General features: G+C 42.9%; 3 protein-coding genes across 3 annotated transcripts in view; all 3 read right to left on the bottom strand.

Annotated features, from left to right (window-relative positions):
* The window catches only part of CARD9 (caspase recruitment domain family member 9), a 21,990-nt gene extending 21,909 nt beyond the window's left edge, over positions 1-81 (bottom strand). The window contains exon 1 of the mRNA XM_026062338.1: positions 69-81. The gene's annotated coding sequence lies outside the window, so the exon portion shown is untranslated. The remainder of the gene's footprint in view (positions 1-68) is intronic.
* Positions 82-440: 359 nt separating this feature from the next.
* Positions 441-20,809, bottom strand: SNAPC4 (small nuclear RNA activating complex polypeptide 4). Its single transcript, XM_026062075.1, has 23 exons — positions 20,623-20,809; positions 19,598-19,641; positions 18,322-18,480; positions 17,613-17,738; positions 16,573-16,651; positions 15,842-15,923; positions 14,766-14,870; positions 14,024-14,096; positions 13,562-13,726; positions 13,076-13,223; positions 11,818-11,924; positions 11,437-11,531; positions 10,828-10,922; positions 9,416-9,501; positions 8,246-8,641; positions 7,094-7,183; positions 6,620-6,857; positions 6,444-6,514; positions 6,024-6,122; positions 5,742-5,769; positions 2,948-5,067; positions 1,938-2,068; positions 441-1,001 (listed from the first exon to the last, which is right to left on the bottom strand). Exons 1-22 carry the CDS (start codon positions 20,807-20,809, stop codon positions 1,949-1,951), a joined length of 4,713 nt encoding a protein of 1,570 aa, XP_025917860.1. The 3' UTR covers positions 441-1,001; positions 1,938-1,948.
* A 216-nt stretch (positions 20,810-21,025) lies between these two features.
* Positions 21,026-24,929, bottom strand: ENTR1 (endosome associated trafficking regulator 1; the record flags this gene model as incomplete). The annotated part of the gene is made up of 6 exons (XM_026062074.1): positions 21,026-21,434; positions 21,857-21,996; positions 22,725-22,787; positions 23,394-23,505; positions 24,278-24,351; positions 24,891-24,929. Coding segments are annotated over 6 exons (522 nt in total), but the record flags the coding sequence as incomplete, so codon positions are not given.
* Positions 24,930-24,951: the final 22 nt, after the last annotated feature.

The following is a 24,951-nucleotide window of genomic DNA, read 5'->3' as shown; positions in this document are numbered from 1 at the left end:
CCACCCAGCCCTGCCTAAGAGGCCAGAGTAGAAGAATTGCGCTGCACAGCACACTGCACTACACTCACCGCGACACTCTTGGGAAGCGGAGCCAGTGCAGCGGAGCGGCGCGCTCTACGGCTCTTCCCCACTGTGCTTTACCAGCTGGGACTCGGCTAGCCTCGCACCTTACCTTCTCTGCAAGGCAGAAATGCCCGCTTTCTGAACGAGCAAATAACTTCTGCTGAGTGATCTGCTGACAGCTGCACAGGGCAGGCTGTGGAAGAATCGAGAAAGAATCCAAGCCTAACTCAATCCTGCACTTTTAGCCACACACACATTCATTCCCCACATGCTCCCTAGCTTTTTTCATGTATCCTGAAAATTTCATTTGTTAGTAATCACACTCAGACACACAGGAAAGCACTATTTACCAGAAAAAAAAAATAAAAACACACACAGAAGAGATAAATAATTTTTAAGTGAGAAAAATAAAATATCTGTATTTCAACAAATACTCAAAACACATTTTGATACAAAATTAATCTACTGCTTATTTGGCAGCATTATTTCAGTCAGTTACTTGTCAAACAAAAACATCGTCACAGCACTTAAAAAAAACAACTCAGTGAACCACATATTCTGAATGTGGACAAACATTCATATAAATAGTGGCTAACACAAAAAGGAAATAAATAACTAGCATTGCTGGCTTCCCCTGATCTTCAGCAATCTTTCCCAACACCATCTATGGCAGGTGTTAATTTGAATGAGAACAAAATTAGTCTTTGCCGGAAAGACTTCCCTCCCGAGATTCTGTTTCATTATTTGCAACTTGTTTAAATACATAAACTTGGTTAAGTAATGGGAAAAAAAAAGAAAAAAAAATAATCAGTGCAGCCGTTTTCCCTTCTTCCCCAGGTCTGTCTGGCCGGCTTGTTGGAAGTGTTAAAAGTGAATAGTGCAAAGAATAGCTGCTACTGCCATGTAGGAAGGCAGACCTCGTTTCATTCCAGAGACTCCTGTAACAGAGCACAAAACTTCAATTAGTCACAGGACTTTTACAGGAAAGTCATCACTTGGGAGTTCCTAAAACCAATTCTGAAGAAAAATATTAAACCCAAACAATCTCATCCTACAAGCAAGCAAATCAAATGCAATACAGGCTTTCAGTCCATTCCACCAAAGGCTTCAGCATATGTTAAGCTTGCACCCTACAGAAGCTTGTCCTGTTAGACATGTAGAAAAATGAAGGCCAAAGAAAATCCACAAAATTGTTCAAAGATGAAGTGTTAAACACCAGAAAAGCACCCAATGGTCTCAAGCCCCACTTTCTCACCAGCATTAGACACTATTCTTCACTTCTTTTGAAATGATTGTGAATCAGGCTATGGAAGATATCAAACTACACAGAGCTGCCGCTACCTGCGCAGGACCAACAGGACCAGCGGACAACACAGAGCAAGGAGCTCCACAACCAGCCTGCCAGAACCTGCTCGAGGGATTTACTTTGGCTTCTACTGCAAGTGTTCAGCGCTCGCACACATAACCCTCTTTTCACCAGCAGTGGCCCAGGCTTTCCTGTCCCACAAACCATGACCCTCTGTTCTTACACAGGTCTCATTTTAGGAGTCAGAGGTGTAGAGTACTACTGATTAGGTACACTACTAATAGGCAGTTGCAGGGACTAAAAGGCTGCTAAGTGTTTGAACTTAATTGCTTATATATACATAATTTTATCATGCAGACACAAACCATGCCCCCCCCCCCCAATCAAAGTACTTAATCTATAATTGACTGGTGATTACAGAACTCTGCATCCCATGGGAACAACAGTCAAGACCATTTCAGTCCCCTTCTAGGTCACGATGCATTGGCCAAGCTGTGCCACAGACAAATGCATCTCTGGGTCTCTTTTCTTAGGCAAGAAATACAAGATTCAGAGAGCAGTTACTAACCCATTCCCTTCTCATGTCCTCTTCCTTTTCCTGAAGCGGGCACTTCTCCTGATTTGAGGAGCACTGGCATCAGTCACATCAGTGCAGGAGCCCAAGGTGGACTGCGAAGCCATCTCTTCAGCTTCCATGTCCTGCAACATAAACAGAAGACACTGTCTTCACAATAATGCAACACCCGGTACAGTTTGCAAGAAAACCCCTTCAGCCATCTTTTTATTTTAGGGTGCTCAGCAAGATTTTCGAAACAATCTTCCATTTACATTCTGGATTAAGCACTGGACACAATGCCCTATCACCAGTATCACAGCAAGCCCAAAGCATCCCACCTGCATCACGTTTTCAGAGAAAAACATTCAGCCAACACCAGCATTTCTTCCTGCAGAATATGCTTCTCCTACCACGATCAAGCTAGAGCATTCCTACTACAGTCCTTGTCCAGGCACGGCAGTTTGTTAGAGAGGTTGTGCCTGCCACACACTGCCGATGCCAGACAGCATCCCAGACCACCGGTCAACACAGACTTCTGATTTCTCATGAATCACACTCCCACCTCAACCATTTCACTGAAAAGCAGCATTAAAACAAACCGACTATAGTGTTGCTTTCTGCACTGGACACCCAGTTATCTAAAAAGCAGGGCAGAAGGAAAGCTGGTCGAAGATGACACAGGACTGACATCGGCAGTAAGACAGGAAAGACAGGCTATCAGGCAGTGAGGAATTATTGGTGATTTTTGGACCAGCTGCTCACAGTTCAAGCTAAACTGAACTTGACCCAGAGGCAAAAGTCAGAGCCGCAATGGAACAACTACTGCTGGTTTCTACTATGGGAAAGCTCAAATTTTTAGGCTTATTCTTTTATCAGCTGCAAAACTATGCTTATTCAAAAGAACCATTAAGGACCAAATTTCTGTTCCACTAAGATCAATACGGCTTTCTCCTTGGATTCTAGTGGGAGCAATGTTTAGTTAGCAGTAACTTTCTGCTTTTAGTATCCAACAGCTGTTTTACCTGATTTGATAAGTCAGCATCATTGTCTCCAGACTCAGCACCAGCTGCCCCATCCAGCTGTACACCTGTTAAGTCTTTCTCACAGCTCTCTTCATCTACCACTTCCTTCTCACTCTGCCAGTCCTCTTCGTCGCTCTCTTTGTATTCCTTCCTGCTAGCCGACAGGGTTGTTGTCACTTTTGGAGGAGGCAGAGTTGCTAGCACAGCTGGGAGTGTGAATGCTGCTAGGAATCTGGCCTTCAATAGGAGATAAGCAGGGTTATCACCGAGTTTCTGCTGCACCAATTCTCTGATAGCATGCAAGCCATCCCCAGCCTCCTCATCCTGACTTGCATCAGCAGGCAGAAGACACGCTGCATGCTCTTCTAGAGCTGCCTTCTGCAGAAGTAGCTTTGAAAGGGTTTTTAAATTGCACAGAAAAGGTGGCAAATAAGGCAGCCTGGTCTGCAGTGATGGTACCTGGACACCTTGCTTCCCATTCAGCCACTCCTTCACTAGCACCTCATCTTCAAGGGAAATCAAGCTAAAGTCAAGCAGATTCTTTTCCGCACTGGAAGTTGTTGGCTGTGGCAGACTGTCAGCAGGCTGTGCTGTTGGTGGTTTGGAAGCAATAGGCCTATTTTTCAATGCTTGGGCAGCAAAGCAATCAGAGTTACCTGGGACATTGCTAGGAGGAACCGGATCTCTTGGCTGGAGCACAACTGCTTTCATGGTGGCATTTGGATTGGAAGGTGATCCATCTATTGTAGTGGAGTCATGGCTCTTTCCCAAACTCATGGGACTTGGCACAGAGTGGGAATCAGTCCCTTGAGTGCTTGCAGGTGGCTGTGTCTGTGGCAGCAACACAGTACAGAGGGTTGGTGCATCAACTGGAAAAGCAGCTTGAGTTGCAGAGGAGTCAGAAATTTTGGAGAACCCATTTGAACATGCAGGTGTTGCAGAAGTGTTCAGTGAGCTGCATCCAGGATTGGCTGAGGTTGTAGGTAAAAGCAGTGTGGAATGGTTTAAACCAACTGTCTTTCCCAATGGTACCCCTTCAGCTAACTGAGGACTTGGTGCTTTTGTCCCTGTACTGCTAGCAGGGGAGACACCTGCTCCAGCTGGTACAGGAGGCATTCCTAAACCACCGGCACCATTGCCACTGAAAGTCACACCTGCCTGACTTTGACTTCTCACAGTGGGAGTTGGCAGTCCTTGAACACCCACAACAGTCTGCACAGAGGTGGGAAGCAAAGCCTGTGGTGTTATAACCCAGGTGATAGGCAAAATGCTGTTAGTAATCAAATGGGAACCAGTTTGTGGAGTTACAAGAGCAGGCAATAGACTGACTGGCCTCTGCTGGGGCCCATCACCATTCAGCTCACAGGTAGCTGGTGTGGAAAGAGACAATTTTTTGTTGCCAGACTCTACGCCAACAGGCATCACTGTAATTTGATGTGGCACGAAAGCTTGGTTTTGCAACACTACTGGAGTTGAGCTATCAGCTGTGACCTGACCATTCCTCCCTCCCAGATTTGGGGCCTTCTGCACTGTAGCTGGATTCACATCTGGAAAGCCTCCTCCTTCAGGGCTACTTCCAAAAGCTTGCTTGTTTAATTCCTTATTGGATTGTGCTTTTGTCCCTTGGGAGGAACCAGGGCTTTCCACAGCTTCTGGTACTGGTGAGGAATGGTTTTCAAGCACAATGGTACTAGAAGTTGAACCTGCAACAGAAGTAAATGCTGGCAAAGGAACTGGTGCACACTGTACTTGGCTACTGGTACAGCCAGCCGCTGCAAGATTGCTCCCTACTTGTGCAGAAGGAATGATGTGGTGTGGTGGATGCTGGATTATCATAGGCCCCGAAACCAGCACCTGTGGGGCAACAAATACTGTTCTCTGCATAGGTTTCTTAGCCCTGGATTCCCTTAGCCGCTTCTCCCTCAGCAATTCTGAGACGGTTTTAGGCTTTTGCCTTTGAACTTGGGTTGGAAGAGCTGCCTGCGTGGCAAGAGCAGGAGTGCTGCCCTCCAGCACAGCAAGGGAAGTCTCCTTTGCTTTTAAGACAACAGGTCTCCTGACAATGTTCTTTGGTACGCCCCTTCGGGAGTTCCTCTGAGCGCAAGGCTGCGACGAATTGCCTACAGAGGGTGGGGGAGAGAAAAAAGAGTTTGAGCAGTGTTTTCAAAAGGAAAAAAAAGGCTTTAGAAGCCATTGCTCACTTATTAAATATCAAGTACTCTGCACAAGCAGCAGCAGAATTCCCATTTGAGAGAGACAGGGAGTTCCTGCAATACTACACCATGGATTTAATCAAACTTTCTTCCGAGGTCCTTCAGACAATGCTGACATAGCAAACTCGGCAATCGTTCAGTATTGCCACAATGGTTTTCCCACAAATCATATACAGGCGAGGAATGCGCCTTAACACTGCAAATGAGAAAGTGTACTGTCAGCAGGCCATGGGCACTCCACACCAGCCAGGATGACAGCAACAAACTGGGGTTTTGGTCTGTGCCAGCATGGTCACTACAGCACATAGCCATTGCCTCGCTGGAGGAAAGCATCACAGTGACAGTCTGCAGAACTGGTGCCACAGTGCCACTGGTTCCCCCTTTCCCTTCAGTATTTTTGCTATTCCTTACCAAAGGGGTAACATACTTAGCCAATAACTGAAAAAGAGCTAGCAAAAATGAGCAAGACAATGCGGTTTTGTTCCAAAAGCTCTCCTTCAGTTAAACTGGTGCTTAACATAGTGGTGATGAATTAAGTGAAAGTCCTTGTACGTCATAAAAATAAGTGTTCTGTGAGGTACCTGAAGAAGTCTCCACGTTTTGGGAAGCCTGCCAAAAAATTATAATAAATTACACTCTGAGATAACTAAAAATCATTAAAACAGCATAGACATGAGTCAAACCCACACCTGCCAACATCCTATACAAATGACCACACAGTCAACATTTTATTGCATTTTTGAACCAAAGCAAGCTGGTAGCACATGCACATGAACAGCACCACTTGCTACCGGCAGTCAAAAACATCTACTTGAATCAAGACTTAAGCAGGAAAAGGATTAGAAACAGAGCATGTGCAGTACCTGCTGAGGCCTCCTCGCATTAGCCTTAAGGAGCTCTGACTGCCTTAGCCTTCTCTCACGAATAATCTTCATGCAGCCATTGGTGTCAATCTGAAAGAGCTGTAAAATGAGAGTTGTATTAAAGTTTCATTCACAGCAAAGACGTTCTGATGGAGCTGGAGACAAGACAAGATGGATGGGAGAAGGCTTCACATGAAAGATTCTGGGGACTTTCTTATACTTACAGAAATATTCCTGCCAGTATTAGATTTTGGGTATAGGATTTAAGAAACATCATATATAAGCCAAGAGGACAGACTAATCTAGTAATTACATGAACAGTTTAAGTCAAAGATAAACTATTTGTTTAAGCATCAAATACACAAATAAAGACCACCACTGTTCTAAAGCAGAGAACACCATTAAGACAGTAAAACCTACCTGAATGAAAAGCGTGAACAGGGGAGTGCTCGTGAGACTGATGGACCTAATCTTCTCTTGAATGGCATCCGCTAGAAAAAAGTCCAACACAAAAATTAGCTGGGCATTCACTTACAAGATGTCAGAAAGCAGGGGCAAGCAGTAGGAGTGTCCTACCCTTGATGGGTCACCTCTACCTTTAGTCTGATGAAAAGCCATCTTCCCAGTCTGCAAGGTGCAAGGCAGCAGTACGTTGCCTACCCAAGGTGTCACAGCCATTAGAAGCCTTCTGTCAAGGTTTATTCTTTTCAAACGCTCTCTCTCTTGACGATAAGTTTTCTCCACGCTGTTCTGCAGCCCCTGAGGCCTCTGGCCAACAGGTGTACTAACTCCAGATAATTTTGTGGTGGCAGAAGGTTTTACTATCTTTGATTGCTGTGCATGAATAAATAAATAATTAGGGTTCCAATTAGGAAAGTTCTGCCAAAATTACTCCTGGGACAGACTAGTCACAGGACGCCACAGAGTGCACAATGATTATGAAAAAAAATTACAAGCTTTTCCTCTTGGACCAAAGCACAAGATTTGTTATTCTATCAAATAACATTTCCCATTATAAACAGACAGGCAGTGCTTCCATTGCAAGAGCAGACAAGACAGAAAACACTTACATGTTTCCTCTGAAAGTATGTGTTTTTTCTTAATACTCTTCTCACATTCTCCAGGGTAACCCGCAGCACTTGCTTTCCACACCTGGAAGCCTAGAAAGTGTACAAAAAGAGATAAAAAGGAAAGTATCCCATAGAAAATTAGTTATGCTGACATTATACAAAGAAGGTTTTCAACATTCCTGCTATTGGAAGCATCTTATTAAACTGGCCCTGAAGTGCAGGTGGTTACCTTAGTTTTTAGTCCTTGTGCGCTACCACAGTAGCGAATGTCTATTTTGTAAGAGCCCTCCTGTGAGGTATCTACAAAACCCCCACACTGAGGGTGAATATTTATTGGATGATTCTCTTCACATTTTTTAGCTTAGCAGTACAAGAGAAGGAAGAGGAAGAAGGGAAAAGCCACTCACATTTCCCTAAACATCTACTAGTAAAATAATGCTTCATCTATAATCAAAACCAAGGAGTCTTTACACCAGATAGGCACTCACAACCCTTGCACGCCATAACCCCCATCACACGCTACCTCTGTAACCAACAAAGTTGTCATCAGTGCAATTGGCCCTGCAGTCTGTAGCCACGCATGCAGTTCTTAATATGGGGGGGGACAGAAAATTTTTGCAGATGTGAACTTAAATAGCAATTTTGACATTGAAGTATTGTGCTGAGCAGCACCTTTCTGCAAAAATGTGCTAGGCAGGTTTGGTACTTTCTCAGTGCTTGATCTGGGATTAAAACCCAGCTCAAAATCAGGCTTATATGTATAGCAAACTTAATTCTTCCAAACTCTAAGGTGATACACCCTAGTCATCAGGGTAGAGACTGACCACAATTCACCAGACAATTCTGCTTCTATGAAGATATCAAAAAGGTTTTGTTTCTATGTCTTCTTACTATGAGTAAGAAGACAGGTATCTTCTAGAGAATGAGGGAGGCTGAAGGGGGCTAGTGCTAGATGTTTCTGTTTAATCCCACAGCTCAGTTTCCAACAGCATCCCACAACAGCATAGTGAGAAAGCAGCTAACAGAAGTACAAAGAAGATTTTGCAGTCTGCTCATCACTTGCTCCCCATACTACAGCAACTGCACTTCCTGGTGGTTTTTGGATCTAAGCTCCAACCCCATCAACAACAGACTGAGAATCCCCATATTCACCTTGGTCACTTCTTCTATGGGATTCTTCACACTGATGTCAGTTGAATGTGGATGCGCAATGCCCCTCAGGATGGTGTTCAACTCTGCCGATTTATCAGTGACTCCGTCCTTGCCTCCGTCAAGTGGTGCATATGGAACTTCGCTGCTACCGATCTTTGCATCAGCACTCACAGAGGAGAAAAGGGATGAAGTTTGACCTCTTCCTTTGTTTGACTCCTGTGGATTTGTCCGTGTTGGTATCCACAAATCAATGCTAGGAAACGTGCACTCCTCCTTGCTTGTCTCCTCCTCTGAACTGTCCGTTATCTCCAGTTCTATGTCTTCACTGCTACTCTCTGAAGAGCTGGAACTCTCTCTGCGCCCGTGCCGGCGTTTCCTTGGCCTAGATCTTTTTTCCTTAGTTAAAGGGAGCACAGACAAGCCTTAGTCAATGCCCTGACTTGCAAATCTCTCAAATTAGAACTGAAAGTGTTAAATTAGAAAGTTTGGAGGGGCAATATCCTATCAGTAAGCTGTGGTTTCTAAATGAATGGTTCTGCTTTACTTCTAAGATTAAACAAATCCAGTACAATTCACAATTGCTTTTGGACCCAGGTTTTAATTGGTTCAGACTCTTGTATGCAAAGAAAAAGCTACTGGTGGAGACAAGCTAGTGTTAAGATCTGGTACAAGTGGAAAAAAAAAGCCAAGTACAGCTGCCCCATCTCCATGTATTCAGGCATCCAGGAACCTTTTCCCCAGGCCAGGAGCCAGTTTTTAGAAACTGCACATACAGCAGTGCTACATTTGAGATCCAGTACTGCAGAAGAGATACCTGTGGGTGCTTTGCCAATAGAAACAGGATGATATCTTAACAAGGCCTCTAAATAAGCAGCTAGAGTTCTGGAGTGTCTTATACCAAAACCGGAAATTCATGAGGTACCATACATGAAAACCTGGATATACCACATCCTTATGAACATTTCAGGGCAATAAAGAAATTACCGAAGACCTTCTGAGCAAAGGCTGCCTTAATGCATCAAAAAATCAGACCCTAAACATCCATGACAAAACCTTGATCGTGTGAAATCAGTGTCAGTTTTGCTGTCATTTTCACAGGATTTCACTTCTAGTTTAGAGAACCTTATTTAAAAGGGATGGATCTTTGACCTAGTGAGATTTTTACAATACCTTAGACCCAATCATGAGTTTCCACTTGCTTAGACATTGGGATCCAGTCCGGTGTGGCAGTTCAGAAGCTATTTTACTCCAGTGACCTAAATAGGATGCAAAGTAGAGCAGACCTATTAATACTACACAGACTGACGAAACACTATTCCTTTTCCACAAGATCTGCTGGACATTAATACTCAGACGCAGGTGAGAGGTTTTTCACTGCCTAATCTTTTAAAGATATTTAAAAGAAGTGAAAAGCATACCCCTCCCAAGCTGCTTAGTGAAGTGTTGCATCTTCTCAAATCAAGAGAGCCAGACAGTGACTGATCTCCTCAGACTGGCATCATGTTGTCATGCTCTATGTCATTTAGGAAACGTAAGCCACCTGGCTTTAGGAAGTACTTGATTTTCATGTGATAGAACTTGTATACGTGGAAACATTTGAAATGGAAATGGAATGGAAATGGAAACATTTGAACAAGATCCCTGCACTTCAGTGCCATGCCAGTCTAAGTGAAAATAACAGTCTGACAGGGCTAGAGCCAGTGTGACATTACATAAAAGAGACCGTTATCTCAAGACAAGCCTACTGCTAGCTTTCAATTATGCTTCTATTGAGCTGTTAAAAGTGTCTATCTTTCATTTGGTGGTACCTAAAAGGATCAGGTAGAGGAACCTGTTCATCTACAGTGAGAAACTTAAAACGACCATACACAAAGAGAGAAGGGCTGTGAAATTCAGAGTATAAGAATAGGGATCAGGAAAAAAGAGATTAAGATTTCTTTTATCTGAAATAAATTGAGGGCTTACTTGCAGCAATATGTAAAAAAACCCCTTACATTATTCCAAAAGGGACAGGCCTTTCCAGTGCAGAGTATTATACGCTTATTATATGCTACCTTGTATAAGAGATAGAGCTACTATACGAATGTATTATAAACCCCCAGTGCTCATCTGGAGTCTTCAGTCAGACTTCTCACTACTATACACTCAGCTAGAGTTAGAAATTGCAACAAATGACCCAATGATGAAAATCCTAAATAGCACTATACATTCCCTCGCAGAAAGAAGAGAGCTTTCAGAAGAAAGCTAAGACTGAACACTGAAGAGTTTCTATTTGCTAAGGAAAACAGCCTTAGAGAAAGCAACAGAACAGAACTCTCTTCCCAGGCCGTGTTCCTTCTCTGATAAACTCCCCTTTAAACAACCAGGCATTAGAGCTATAACAAATATGGCTACAGAATTCTATTACACAATCCCTCAATAACTGATTTTCCAGAAACAGACTACATAATATAAGGAAGATTGCAATCATCAGTAGGATGCAGCAACTGCTAATGTCAGGTGCAGGATTTTAATTAAAATAGAAATGAAGGCAACTCAAAAATACTTTAAGATTTTAAAGATTAAGCCACAGTAACACTTACCCAGGCCATGCTTTTGCACCAGTTCAATTAGCTGCTCCTCTTCCTCTAAACTCCACCTGCCTTTCTTTACATCACAGTGCAATGCTTTCAAGTACCTTCAAAACGAAAGCATTAAAGCAAGGATCATTCAACCCTGCTTGTACAGTTCTGATCATCAGTGCATAATCTAAGGCTGAACAAAGAAAGCATCCTTATCACGTCTGTCCTCATGCTACAGGGTCCATCCCTACTCCCTTAATACAGCACCTCTACAGTCCCTTTGTTCTCAAAAATACCAGGCTACATGACTAAGAATTACAACCAGTAGCTGTAAAACAGGTCGCCAGAATTAGGACAAACTGCACTCTAACAGTCTCCTAAAGTCAGGTCCAATGCTGAAAATTGCTTAGCACCTCTCTCACCATTGCTGCTCGGTTACAGGCAGTCACTGACTACATCAGTTTCACAGAAACGCAGACAATACACAACCTTCTCTCCCTACCTTCACTCACTCAGGTCTGATGGACCCTTTGTTTGGTGTAAGGAAATCAAACAGGTTTGTAAATTAAATTGCATCTTGGTTCTCAATAGCAAATTTGAAAGCACAGCTGCTATGTTTAGTATACTGACCGATCTCTGCACTGAGCATCACTTCTTCCCGGTACTTCTGTCCGAATTTTATACCAATCACGGGCTCCATACTTCTTAACTGCAGTCAACAACATCTATGTTAATCAGACAAAGCAAGAGTTGAAATTTTCACCAGTAATAATGCTAACAGACCTGAGACAGAAGCAGTTGTATCTATTTCCACTGTGTAGTAAATCTGAAAACAGAAGTGTTTGGGAGCTTATAAGCCCTCCTGACTTGTAAACTGCCTGTCTTGGTCCATTTTACATTCTTTTGTGTCACTATTAAAGCTTAGATGTATACAGATATGCTGCATTGCAACAGTCTAACCTTCCCACGTTTCGCACCATGCAATTCTAGATATCAGAGAAAGGAGCTTACAGCATCTTCCTCTGGTGTCCAGGGTCCTTTCTTCAAACTGGGATCCACGCTCTTTGTCCATCGGTAAATCAGCTGGGTAGAATCTCTTCCTTCCATGTAATAAGCAACTAGAAATTAAAAGTATATATCAAAAGTCTGTTGCAGACTGTTTCTTCATTTACTTACATTGTAGCTGTGATATTTTCAAACAGTGGATTGCCATAAGAAGTATTTAAATCTCAGCGTAAATACTTAAACAATGATATATAAGAATCAAAAGAGCATGGCACACACAAAACGTTACCATTTATAATGACATTATCCATATTAGACACGTAATGTCCACAACAATCTGTCTTGCAACACCTCAGAACTAAGACAGGTTTCAGCTCCGATACAGATCTGACAGGTTCAAGGCATCAAGTGTTCTACTTACAAGTGTGGATTTAGGACTTTAGACACTTGCTTACAATTCTCAACTCTACTCCTCAATAGTCATACCACCTTCCACACTTCTGTGGGACAAATTCGGACAGAATTTGTTATTGAGAACCATGGATGTTTGAAATTTTCTCCCAGTCACACTCACCAAACCTTTCCTAACAAGTCGCTTTCTGGGAGTTGGCTAAAGCAAGTCAGGTACAAAAGGTACTACTGACCACCTAGAAAAGGCTTTCGGGCATAGCAGTGAAAACTGCTTTAACAGCTGACTGTAAATAAACTCTGACTACCTAAAGAACCCTGATAATCTCTCTACAAAAAAAAACAAAGTTCACACAGACATCAGTACTTCCTAATAACTCTCAGCCAGTTTCAAACAAATTTGGAATACGGATAAAGATTACAAGAGATACTAAGTTCTTGCAGATATAGTAAGACTTCCCTGTAGGTAAAGGAAAGGCACTGTGTCACTGCTCCCACCAAGGGAAAGACATGGAAAATTCAATAATTCTCTTTCACTCCTCTCACCAATACAGGGTTTCTAGCAATCAGTATGCGTATAGCTTCAGACTAGCCAACAGCGCTGTTGTGCCTTGCCCAGATCACAGGCTAGAAAAGTAGGTAGAAAATGCAGAAAGAACTGGGACTATTCTGGCAATGGAAGCATCCGTAGGAAATGTGACTTCATTAATTCTTTGAAACAGAACAGACTGGGTGTTCTGCAGGCAAAAACATTAACAGACAAAAACACTAACAGACATAAGCTTGGGAGAATGAGAAAGAAAAAAAGTGATCATCACAGGTGAATGGAAGAAGTTCTCGCTTGTAGGTCACTTACTTTTCTTGTATGGGATATGACTTCCAACTCTCATCTCTTGAATGAGATCTGCAAGCATCCGGTCTTCTTCTTTGGTCCATTCTTTCCTTTTCAGGTCTTTGTTATAGGCTTGATACTTCTGCAGGCACTGGAACGCAGTCCTGTTTGTCTTAATACAAGGAAAACAAAGCTCCTCAGATAACTGTGGATATTTATGATGATAAAAATAAGAGACCAAGCCTAATTTTTGGTGCTATAGAAAAGCTCTCAAACTTCAATGTTTATAAAACCTCTACTTATTCAGCCTAAAAAGAAAAACATGTTTATAAGCTGCTTCAGCATGTAGAATATCAAACTTTTGTTTGGTACTGTATTTGAAGGCATCTCAGAAAAGTATTCATTAACAATGAATTAACATTAACTTTGGTTTTCTAAAACGTTGACATGAAGCACATTTAAGCCAGAACTGACTTTTCACCTCTTGCTTCTGAACTCAAAACACCTTACCCCCAGTTCCTGGGCTATAGTCTGCCAGTCCAGATAATTGTGATTAGCAGCTATTTCCTTTAGCTTCTCTATTTCTTCCTCACTCCATTCCTTTTTGTTGATGCTCGGATGCTCCCAATTTTGCCAAAACTTCCTCAATTCTTCTGAACTACGATGTCCATCAAACTAAGAGAAACAGCAAGAATCAGCTTTGTCTTGTAGCTGGGACTGAAATACTGATACAGGCAATATGTTTTGTAGACTATGTGTCTTAATTGCTAAATTATATAGAATTAAAACACCAAATTTAAGTAATAACATCAAATTTTAAGTACTTCTGTTCTTGCCAAGTTGAAATTACACAATAGTCAAATTCTAGAAACTTGTGATGAAAACAGTGGATGCAAAGTAAACCAGGCAGGTAAGTTCAAGAGAAGAGACACAGATGTCAGAAGTAATAAAATAACGGATCTCCCAACTCACATGGATGTTTGAAATTTTCTCCCAGTCATGCTCATCGAATCTGCTTCCTAACAAGTCGCTTTCTGGGAGTTGGCTAAAGCAAATCAGGTACAAAGAGAAAGAACAAACCACATTAAATAGTTAATTAAACAGTTGATTTCTCTGCCTGATCTTGTTCCATCTTATTCCTCTCAACTCTTGCTGATTTCCATGAGAACTGAAGACTTACTACCTCACAGCATCAAGCTCTAACATCAGTAACTTTGCTCAAAACAAGATTTCTTCCTTACTGGGTTTGTTCAAGTGCTTTTACTCGAGTATAAGCTATGTACCATTCAAAAACAGTTTCCTGTAAGATGATATTTGGTTTGGCAGAAGAAACTTACTATTAATGCAAGATCAAAATACATTGCTCCAGATGTACATTAAAGAGTAAAGCTCAGAACTACTAGAATTCTCAGAGCCCTCTGCCTCCTTGATGCTAAATCAAGAACTGTTTCAAGCAGCACCTCTGCAATAGCTATAGATATTACATTTGTGTATCAAGATCCAAAACACATTCTTCTGTAGTGAAAAGTTGTGGAGATGAGAGCTCTGATGAGTTCGAACAACATTTATTAACCTCTTACAAGCCAACACAAAGAAAGCTTTCTCTAAATGCCATATCCAGAAGTGCTCAAGGAAGGAAGGAAGGACGTTTAAGAAGTAACCTCCAAGAACAGACTTTCATTTTCACAAATAACATAAAAAGACAACTTCTCACTTAATCGCCTCTATTTCTCGCTCCGCTTCTTTGATTTGCTTTTCCAAGATCTGTTTCTCCATTTCTGTCTTGACTTTCTCCAGCTTCTGATTCCAGTAACTCAACCTGTGCAAAGACATTTCATCATTACTTAGTACAGCTAGATGAGAACAAGGGCAATGGCAACAAAAGAGGTAGGGGAGAGATGATTTCCCCATTAGTGTCACTATTTCCATAAATTTTATTTCCACAATACAGAACTTTTCTGCCAGATTTTCCCACATAGCAGACTCAGTGCCCTATTTTTGCCTCTTTGGTGCAAGCTGTTGACCCAAAACAAGTTTCAGATTAATCATTTGGATATTTACAGAGAACCAACAATGGCTGCAACAGCAACTAGCGAAAGCTGTGTCAGGTCCAGGCACAGAAATCTCTCATCAGCTGGGAGCCACACACAGAATAATACTGACCAGGAACAGGACCTTGCCTCTACAATAAACTTATTCTGGGACACACCGTTAGGACTCGCTTGGTACACATCACAGTTCCAGCTCCAAGTCCTGTAGGCTATATTAAGTTATACCACTGTGTTAACGGGAAGAACTAAATGGCTATGAAATGCCACAGTACCTTCAGAATATAAAAACTCTCCATCTGCCAGTTACCTGTAAAATTACCACCAAGTGTTTACAACCTGACCTGCACTCTGCAGCCTGTTCAGCCTGTTGCTTACAGTCAGAACATTACATACAGTCAGAACTCCATGACCCTTCAGGACTGTGTGCCGACACACAAAGATAATACAGATGTCAACAGAAACCAAAAGAGGCTGCGGCCCTGCAGCAGTGCCATCCTCTGCACTGATGTCCACAGGGCAGGGAAGTTTGCGGTTCACTGCTGTAATTCACAGAATGACTCTCCCAGGCCAAAGGGTGACAGTCAAAGTATCCCTGCTATGCTTGTAACCTTGCTGAAATGCAAAGTTGTTGACAATCCAAGAACATGCTGAAGGAAGGTTAAATCTCCTCATATTCACTCTCCTTCCTTCAGATGCAATGTTCTCATTAGGGGAGAGATGATTTTTGCACAGTACTTACTTCAATAACTTTGGCTGAAGCAGGCGCTGCAAGCGGTCACTTACTATCGATTGGTGCAATAATGTCTTCTCTCTGCTTTTCCCTAAAAGAAACAAGACAATCTGAGTAGAGTCATTAGCGCAAGACCATTTCCAAGAAAGAGGGAGACCCACTGCTTTCAACATCCCTTTTAAAGTATCCCCCACATTTTCACTAGAAGTTCATCTTCATTAGCTACACATTTTTGTTGCTAACCATAAGGGCAGAGGTGCTATCAGAGGCTAGATAAATAGATTCTCTTCCCCATCTAAATCACTAATGTCATGTCTGACTTGAGCAAGTTACAGCCTCTTGCTTAACTTAATTCAGAAGAGGTCTTGCTAATGATCATCATCTAAGTAACCACTTAGGTGCTTGTAATCATCTAGTATTGTAAGTGCCTCTTGAACGTCTCTCATCTGAGCACTACCCTTGTCCTATCTTATTTGCTTGAGTGTTCACAGGACAAGGGGTGTTATGGATCACAACAAATGCAAATGAAAGCAGGAGGTAGATCATTAATTAGGATCAGTGAAACAATTCATAAAACATCCCGTTTACTCTTAAAACATTTTTTCTGTGGATCCAAGCATGGAATATCAGAAGTGTTGATGTTTCACCACAGATGGAAGGGGGGGGGGAAGCTAATGATATGAATATATCCATTTATTACAACGCCTTTAGAACATTGAGCAGCACATACAGTTTCTTACATTTTGTTGCGAGTAGTTGTTCAAATGATTTTATGCCTTGAGCTGCCTTTTCCCTGGCATCTTCATTGGAAGGAGGGCCCTAGTAAAGATTAAGAGTTAAATATATTGGAAGAGTCAAATACACTGAAAAAGGGCCCTTGCTTTTTAGAACTGTAGCATGAACTGCTACAAAAAAAGACTAGTAACTCAAACTTGTGTAAACTGTCACACTAGAACTGATCAGTCACCTTTATTAATACTAGTTCACAGATAATCCAGAAGACATTATAAAACAACCAAACAAAAACAAATACATATAGGTAGTTCAAGTGAGTAAGTGGCCTGCTTGCATTAGCTGACAGTTGACTGAAGAAGCATTCTGAATGTGAGCACACGTCATCCATGTTTGTACCAACTTAGTCTACAGTACCACCACGGGTCGGAATGAACACTACAATTATGAATATAATATTCAAGGAATAACTGATATGTATAGTGATGGTTGATATCTTAGCTTCAACCAAGAATCAGAATCCCCTTTTGCTAGTGACCCTTTAAAAACACATTAAAAAAAAAAAAAAAGAAAAAGAAAAAGAGTGGCATTTGCCTCAGAAAACTTGGTTCCAAAGATGGCCAGGTTTCAACAAGTATATTAACTTTGATTATCTTCATCTCCATGACCAATTCTGCATTGTTTAAGTTGAAAACAAGAACATTCAACCGCTTTACGGCTGGAATGCCACTCCTCAGAACTCGCTTTGAGATTTCATAGCAAGACATCGGTTGAACAAACGTTTCAAAAATGGTATGTTTGTGTTTTGCTTGTGTTGCATGTAAAAATTATCCAGACCTACTTCTCTTCAACTCTTCTTGATCATATCATCTTGACAAGACAAGGAAAAGTAAGCAATAAGTGAGATTTTTGCAGTCAGAAGACTGTGAACTCACATGACAATGAATTTTCAGCTCAGTAACATTCACTCAGAAGAGAAAGCAAAGCACAATTTAAGTCCATCACTGAAATACATATATTAATATGTAACATAATGATATTTACTTACAATTCCTGTTGTTTTATCCTTAAAGTATGGCTTCATAAAATGACCCAAAAATATATTTGCTGGTAAACTTCTACCATCTCCTGCTTTTGCTGGTTTTGGACCACCAAGCTCCCACATGATTTCCTTCTACAATACAAGAATTAGTGAAGTGTACATATGAGTATCTCCTTGAAATTCTCTCATTTCACAGAGCAGTGGCTGAGCCATCACAAACATTCCAGGCTGGGTTCAAGCAGTTTGCAGCACCAGACTGTAAATTAGTGCATGTTTTATGCACAGGTTTTAGAACAGGTTTTAGAACTTAACAAGTTTGTATAATACAATACAAAGAACATTTTAAAAAAATACTACTTTGCTATAACAAGCTAAAAGTAAGATATAAAATGCTCTAGTTGTAGCATTTTTGGTGACAAGAAACCAAGGAAATTGCAGTAGGAGTATAAGCCATTTGAAGGGCCAACGGTCAGGTGACATGGGTTTGAACTGCCATGAAGAAAATGAACTCAAGTCTCCCAGTCCCTGGCCAAGCAAGCTGGTCACTGCACCAGCATGCACACAGGAGATTACACCTGCTGCAGCCGATTCCAGTGGTACCTGCGATGCATTAGACACGTTCTGGGAAGTTTTACTGGGCTTGATGGGCAGAGGAAGAGGCAAATGGCAATCTAGAAAAGCACAAGGAGGAACATCTTACTCCTGTTTCACTTACCTGCTGTTCTTTGTTTTGTGCAATCAGAAGTTCAACTTCCTCAATCTTCTCCTGGATAACTTCTTGGTACACATGGTTCATCTGCAGGCATGTTTCTGGATCCTCTGGGAGACTATTTTCGATATCATCATCACTACTGTCCTCTTCCCTTTCCACTTCCTTGAGGTAAGTGAGGTATTTTAGAGGGTCAAAAAAAAAAAGTGAGTGAAAGTGAGAGAGAGAGAGAGAGAGAGAGAGAGAAATGCTTGCTTTAAAAGCAATGCAGCATGATAATTATTTAAGCCAATGCTTCTCTTATGTTAGAAAACTGGTTTTCAGAAGAACTGGAAGAACATAACTGTTTCTCCCTGGTTGTCATTTTGAACATTTCCAGAGCCTGAGCTGTCAGCCTTGTCTAGCTCCCTTCTTCCTGCTCATTCTGGTGTTCAGTCTGATACTTGAGCCACAGACACTGACTCCAAACCTTGCCAACAGCTGATCTTGTGCCATCAACTGCAAAACTGTAAGTAAACTGCAAAAAAGTAGTACCACACACTGGAGTCCTCCCATCTGCTGAGGCAGTACCATCCTTTCAAATTTCCACCTCATTCGTACTTCTACTGAAGCAGTTTTCCCCTTATATGTTTTATTACCACATACTTCACACACAAAAAAGCATGGCTCTGAGTTTCATGAAAGTGTTTTATCAGATACGAAAAGAAATCTTGTACAAACAACCAGCGGATCTGTTTTCACAAAGTAGTGTTTCCTTTATTCTGCTGTACAGATGTTAGGATATTTCTGTGCAAAATGTTCTTGTGTGGAGTCTGAGAAGCTACTATGTTTTACATAATACCAAAAGTAACAGGATTTGTAAAAAGTCTTAGTATTAAATTCCCCTAATCTACAAACCAAGCCTTCTTCAGGTACAAAGAAGTGAAAAAATCTTCAGCCTGTGATCAAGAGATCTTTTTCTCAGGTGCAATCGATCTGCTACCGCCCCAGGCACTGGTGTGTTTCCAGTGACAGCTATCAGCAGAAGGCAGCAAGCACTAGAGCAGCAAGGCTTCTGAGCCCTGTAATTTGTTTTAAAAAGGAAGTCTCTGTACTATATGTGAATAGCAAAGAGCCGGGCAAGAATAACTAAGCTTCCAGATCTATTATTAGTCCTTTCCGAGCTACGGAGACAAACCAGTTGCCTATGTTTCCCCAAAAGAGCATGAAAATTCGCATCCCCTTGCCTCCTGCTCCCTTCAGTGGGCAGATAGAAGGATATGGTTAAAGAGAAAACGGTTACCGTTTCAGCATGGGAATCTGAGTCATCATCTTCAACATCATCATCTGTTAGACAACAAAAACATACATATGCTGATTGCAGTGAAAAATAGAGAGCTTTAAAAACAAAGACTTTTCAATTAACACATGCAGAATGAAGCGCCACACAGTATCTCAGATATGACCATTAGGGTTTTCAGGTATTACCAATATTGTCAAGCAAAAATAATACTTGGTTATTCTCCACATATTCACTTTTTTGTTCTAGGCCAGGCAAAAGAACAGCTCCTGATAACTCTGACAACAATCAGGCCACATCTTGGTCTTATGGATCAATGGCAAAATAAAGACACCAGGGTGCGGAGCTGAGTGAATGCTCCAACCCAACAAAATCAAACTTAAACTTTGAAAGTACCTAGCAGCCCTTCCACACTCTTCAGCAATGTTTGGTTTTGCCTTCAGTGTGGCTACCGAGTCCTGACACACTCCTTAGACTTACAAGATGAAAACGCTGGTGGATGCAGTGGTTGTGACAGACACCAGAAGTACAGATGCCAGAACTTTTAACTCCCCCTTCTTTGCTACAAAAACTAAACTGTAAGAGGCCCACCCAGGATGATGAACAGGTTGGCTCACAACGGCCTGTCTAAGCGGACGAGACAGATTATACTGTCAACGGCATGGAAAGAATCGCGATTTAGCTCTTGGCAATATTCGGGGGGTTGTTACATTCCCTAATTCAGCTCGTTACCACCTGCCCTGATTAAGGAACTCCGGGCGGCTGCTCCTGTCAGCCCCGCTTGCCGCCGGCTCCACGGCGAAAACGCGCCAGAGGCCGGTGTAAGAGGCTTCTCCCCCGTGGGCAGCGGTTAAGGAAGCCTTCAGGGACCAGCGTGCCTCAAAGCTTCCGAAATCCGTTCCCCAGCACCTTTTACTGGCCGTGACCGCGCGCAGGGCTGGCGGCGCCGCTGCCGGGCCTGTCCCCGCGGCGAGGCCGGGCCCCGACCGACAGGGCTAACGCGGCGAGGCGGCGAGCGCCGGCCGTACCCGTGCCGGAGCTGAGGCTGCACTCGGGCCCCGCCGCCCCGCCGCCGGGCTCCAGGCTGCGCTCCAGCTCCTCGATCTCCCTGCGGATCTTCTCGCGCTCCGCGTCCAGGTCGCGGCCGGCGGGGAGCGGCGCGGCGTCGGCGCCGCGGGGCCGCTGGGCCCCGGCCGGGCCCGGCCAGCGGGACATGGCGGCGCCGCCGCCGGCTGCCGGCCTGCCCCGTCGCCGCGTGGCCCCGCCCTCCGACCAATCACCGCCGGGCGCCTCGCTCACGTGAGCTCCCCCCCGCACGTGACGCGGCGCAGCCAATGGAGCGGCGGGGCCGGCCGGGCGCGTTTCCCGCCGGCGCGCCGCCCCACGTGGCGACGGCCCCGAACGCGGTTCCGCGGCACGAAAAGCCTTCGCTCCCACAGTCCGTTTACTCCGGGGAGGAGAAAGGGGCAAGGCGAAGTCTACCAGCCAAAACGCCCGGGGTGCTCGCGGGACACCCGTGCGCAAAGGGAAGAGGGTCTCTGGTCCCAGCCTAGCCAAAACACGGACGTAGTCCTTGGTCACTGAGGTCTTGGTGGTCCCGTGGCTGTCGCTGCACTGTCGGTAGAGGTGGAAGGGCCAGTTCTGCAGCAGTGCGCAACATAACGAGGTTGAATATGAGAAAATAATCTTTAACTAGTGACTTCTGTAAGAAAGCGGAGCTCTCCATTTGAGTCCATTTTTGTAGTTTTACTGTTCATCATCTGGCATTTCAGAAATTCGGTCTATGGATTTAAGGAGATCAGCAACAAGCTGCAATGATTCTGCTCCAGAGACCAGCTGCCTGCAATTTGGGAGAAACTGTATTAGTCTTAAGTCTAGGAGAGGATAAAGTACACAGGCACTGTTCTGATACTGTGTTTATCCATGCAATTTCACTTTTCAAGCAGCAGTTTATTTGGACTGCAAACTTGACTTCTTAAAGGGAGAAAAAAATACAAAAAGTATAAGGTTTTTACATTAAGTAAAAAACCCTAAGACCTAGACATCTCAAGTATTTCTAAAAGACACAGTTACCTAAACTGCAAGACAAATAATATGCAGATAAGCAATAAGAACATGGACTAACTGATCTGGCATGCAGAATACAAGAACCTAAATTTCAATCCTACAAAAACCATTGGGAAAGTTCAGTACTGCCGTTTGCATTAGTACTTAGACAAGCATCTGGGATAGTATTGGATGAACCTTTTTAAAACATCTTACTTTATTGAAGACTGAGAGTTTGTTATAACTGTGAGAAGATTCTGTAAGGCAATGTCTGCATTTTGTTTCATTATGGCCAGACTGGCTGACTGGCCCGACCTCAAGGCTTCATTCTCTGTCTTGTAATTTTTCAGTTGAACCTTGACAAGGAAAGCAAAAAAACCCCCAAAACACTTTACATGAAAATAACAAAAAAACCTTCCAGTAAATACTTTACAATTTTAAGCAGGATACAGCAACTAATAGACAGATACTTAACAAAATTACTCTCCAGAGCTGGGAAGAGATTTTTTCTATGCAATCTCAGATATAAACAACAGCTGAGAAACCTTTATTTATACTGAAGACATGCACTGTTTTCATGATATACTGCTATCCAGCAGCCCTGAATTCTGCTTGTTTTATACACCCAACTCAACGCTCGAGTGAATATTTCAGTTCTGATGGTGGGGAAGGAAGTGGTTACTTGACACTGGCATTATCATCTAATACACAGGCTGGACCGAGATACCCATAATTTCAAGCTTCTTTCCCTTCCCCCTAAGGCATTTTCCTGTACCTAAATACCCATTTGCCTTGCTGTATTACAGGTATTCATAGTTTCTAGATATTGAACAGCATATGAACATAATGTGAAACTTCAGCAGAATTTCAAGCTGCAAGACAAAACAAATACCATGTGTTGCAGAGGTGAAACTTACAGTTTGCATAGACATGATAACTCTAATCTAGAACATTTTCTACAGTATTCTCTAGCAAAAGTGAGGCATAGTTAAATGTTTTCAATATCTCTTTTTGGGCTACATTTCAAGATAGATGTTTTCAGTCACAGTACATTCAGTAAGGTGTTAAGAATACTGCTTCATACCTGAAGTAATGCATTTTCCTGTTTCAGTTTTGTAGCACTGTTCTCTGCTTTAACAGCCCGTTTCTGAAACGGAAGAAAAAATATATATTTATATCATAGAACTGATTGTAGTTTGAGGCAATTTAAGGAATATAGGAATGGACATTCCAGCACATAGCTTGAAGTGACATGACTTGTGTTATAACACACCTCTTGCTCTGAAAACTTTATCAGATGGAGACAGTGAACCCACTCCTTCTCTCCCAACTTTTCCTTTCTAATATTTTCACCTACAACTGCAGAGTCCATTACCTCCTGCTATTTTTCTAGGACTAGAGGAAAATGTACTTAGTATAAATAAACAAGCAGGAAAAACAGCTCTTAGTTCATATAGGAGGTGTTTTCAGAAGGCTGCAAAAAAGCCTTCTGAAAAGCTTTTTCAGAAGGTGTTGAATATAAAGATGATACTTCTGCAAAGATCTCCCTTATTCTAGGTAACATTTCTAGACTGAGTTTCAGTCTTGTCATAACGGAAAAAGCTGAACCCATGTCACAGCTTTTCAGTGCTAGCGTTGCTGAACCAATCGCTTAAGCTTCCTGAATTAACTGGGGGCAGAAGGAATAGGAATGGAACTGCAGACTTCAAGCTATGAACACTCTTCTGCTAGCACAGCACACACAAACACCCACAGTCATCAGCTGGAGATTTTGTTCCACGTGCTGCACCATTGCTTCTAGATCTTGAGCTTCTTTTTCTTCTTTAATTTTGTTTTCCTCAAGCTTTCTTTCAAGTTTCCTCATCCTTGAAAAACAAGAGACAAGGTGCAGTAAGCACTTGTAACACTAAATTCCTTGGCAAGAAAATTCTAGAAAGGGATCAAAAGCCTCTTTCCTCCACATTATATGAAAGTGAAGTCTTCCCACAGAACTAAATTTCTAGGATGTTGAACAAACAAATCCCCTGAGGCACAGCCATTTCATTAATGGGCATTACACAGCTGAACCCAGAAAGGCTGTACAGAAAACATATCTATTCACAGTCAGTCTAGATAAGGTTGCGTTCTGAATCAAACAGTTACCCCATCACCATGAAAGTACCGGCTGCCTCACTGCTAGCAGCAGCACGATGCAGAGGGTTCAGATGGGAACTTAAGGAAGTCCTACCTCAGATCAGTCTCTGAATTGTTTAACCTCAGGAAATTCAATATCAAGTTGCTCAACAACAACAAAAAAACACCTTTCTTGCTTCAAAGGAGAGAGATAAAGATTCATTACTCTGTTAATTTGAAGCTTTATGAAATGCTTCCTCTCAAGCCCTACCCTCATTCACACTAACCACTTAAACTGATGAAGTATAAGCTATCCAAACATGCTCATCAGAAGTCAGTTTGCTACTTATTCCCCAAGTATTTTTCAATAAGAAAATTAGGTTTATTAGAATCAAGTTTCTAAATAAATAGAATAGATTTCAACTGCATTTTTCTTCTTTAAAGATGTTGACTCTTTCCAGTGAGCACCTCTTCCAAGAGAACTTGTTTACATGGTTACTTTCTCCCATACTGCAGCTTACGCACTTGTCTGCTTGAGTTTCAGAGAAAACCTGAAGCTTATTGATCTTGCTTCTCAAACTGGCATTCTCTTCTTTCAGCTAAAAAAAAAAAAAAAAAAACTCATTAGAAGTGAGGGCGTGGTTTCACAGCACTTCTAGACCTATACAACCCGAAGAAGTACAGAAGCATTCAACCTTCTCAATTCTAGCGATGAAAAGTCTTGCACTGTTACACACCAGCTTACTTTCACGCCTGGCTTTTCCCTTCTCAAAGCCATTTAACTTCAGCTAACCCTGCGGGGCACAGAAATGAGGCACTGAACAGCCAACACAGGCGTGTGACTAATCCCGCGTGGTCCAGACTGAACTAGCAGGGCCTCACGGGGCAAGGGCATGAGGCAGCCACCTCGGTGGCCCGAAAAGCAGCGGGACACCCACGGCAGCGGAGCTGACTGATGATGCGGGGCAGCTTTCCGGACTTCCTCGCCTTCCTAAAACTGCTCCCGCACCGCGCTGGCGGTTGTGACCCAGCCCCTGGTGACAGCGCTCCGGGCTGTCACGGCAACCCGAGGGGCGGGTTTGGCGCTCGCCCGGCGGAGGACGGGCCCGCAGGGAGGCGCCGGGAGGCCGCGACCCACCTCCTCGTAGCTGGGCTGCCGCGGCGGCGGCGGCGGCGGGGGGCCCCGCGGCGGGGCGGCC

Source organism: Apteryx rowi, unplaced genomic scaffold (genome assembly GCF_003343035.1).
Source record: "Apteryx rowi isolate R43461 unplaced genomic scaffold, aptRow1 scaffold_19, whole genome shotgun sequence".
Taxonomy (NCBI): Eukaryota; Metazoa; Chordata; class Aves; order Apterygiformes; family Apterygidae; genus Apteryx; species Apteryx rowi.
This window is presented reverse-complemented; position numbering and strand designations above follow the sequence as displayed.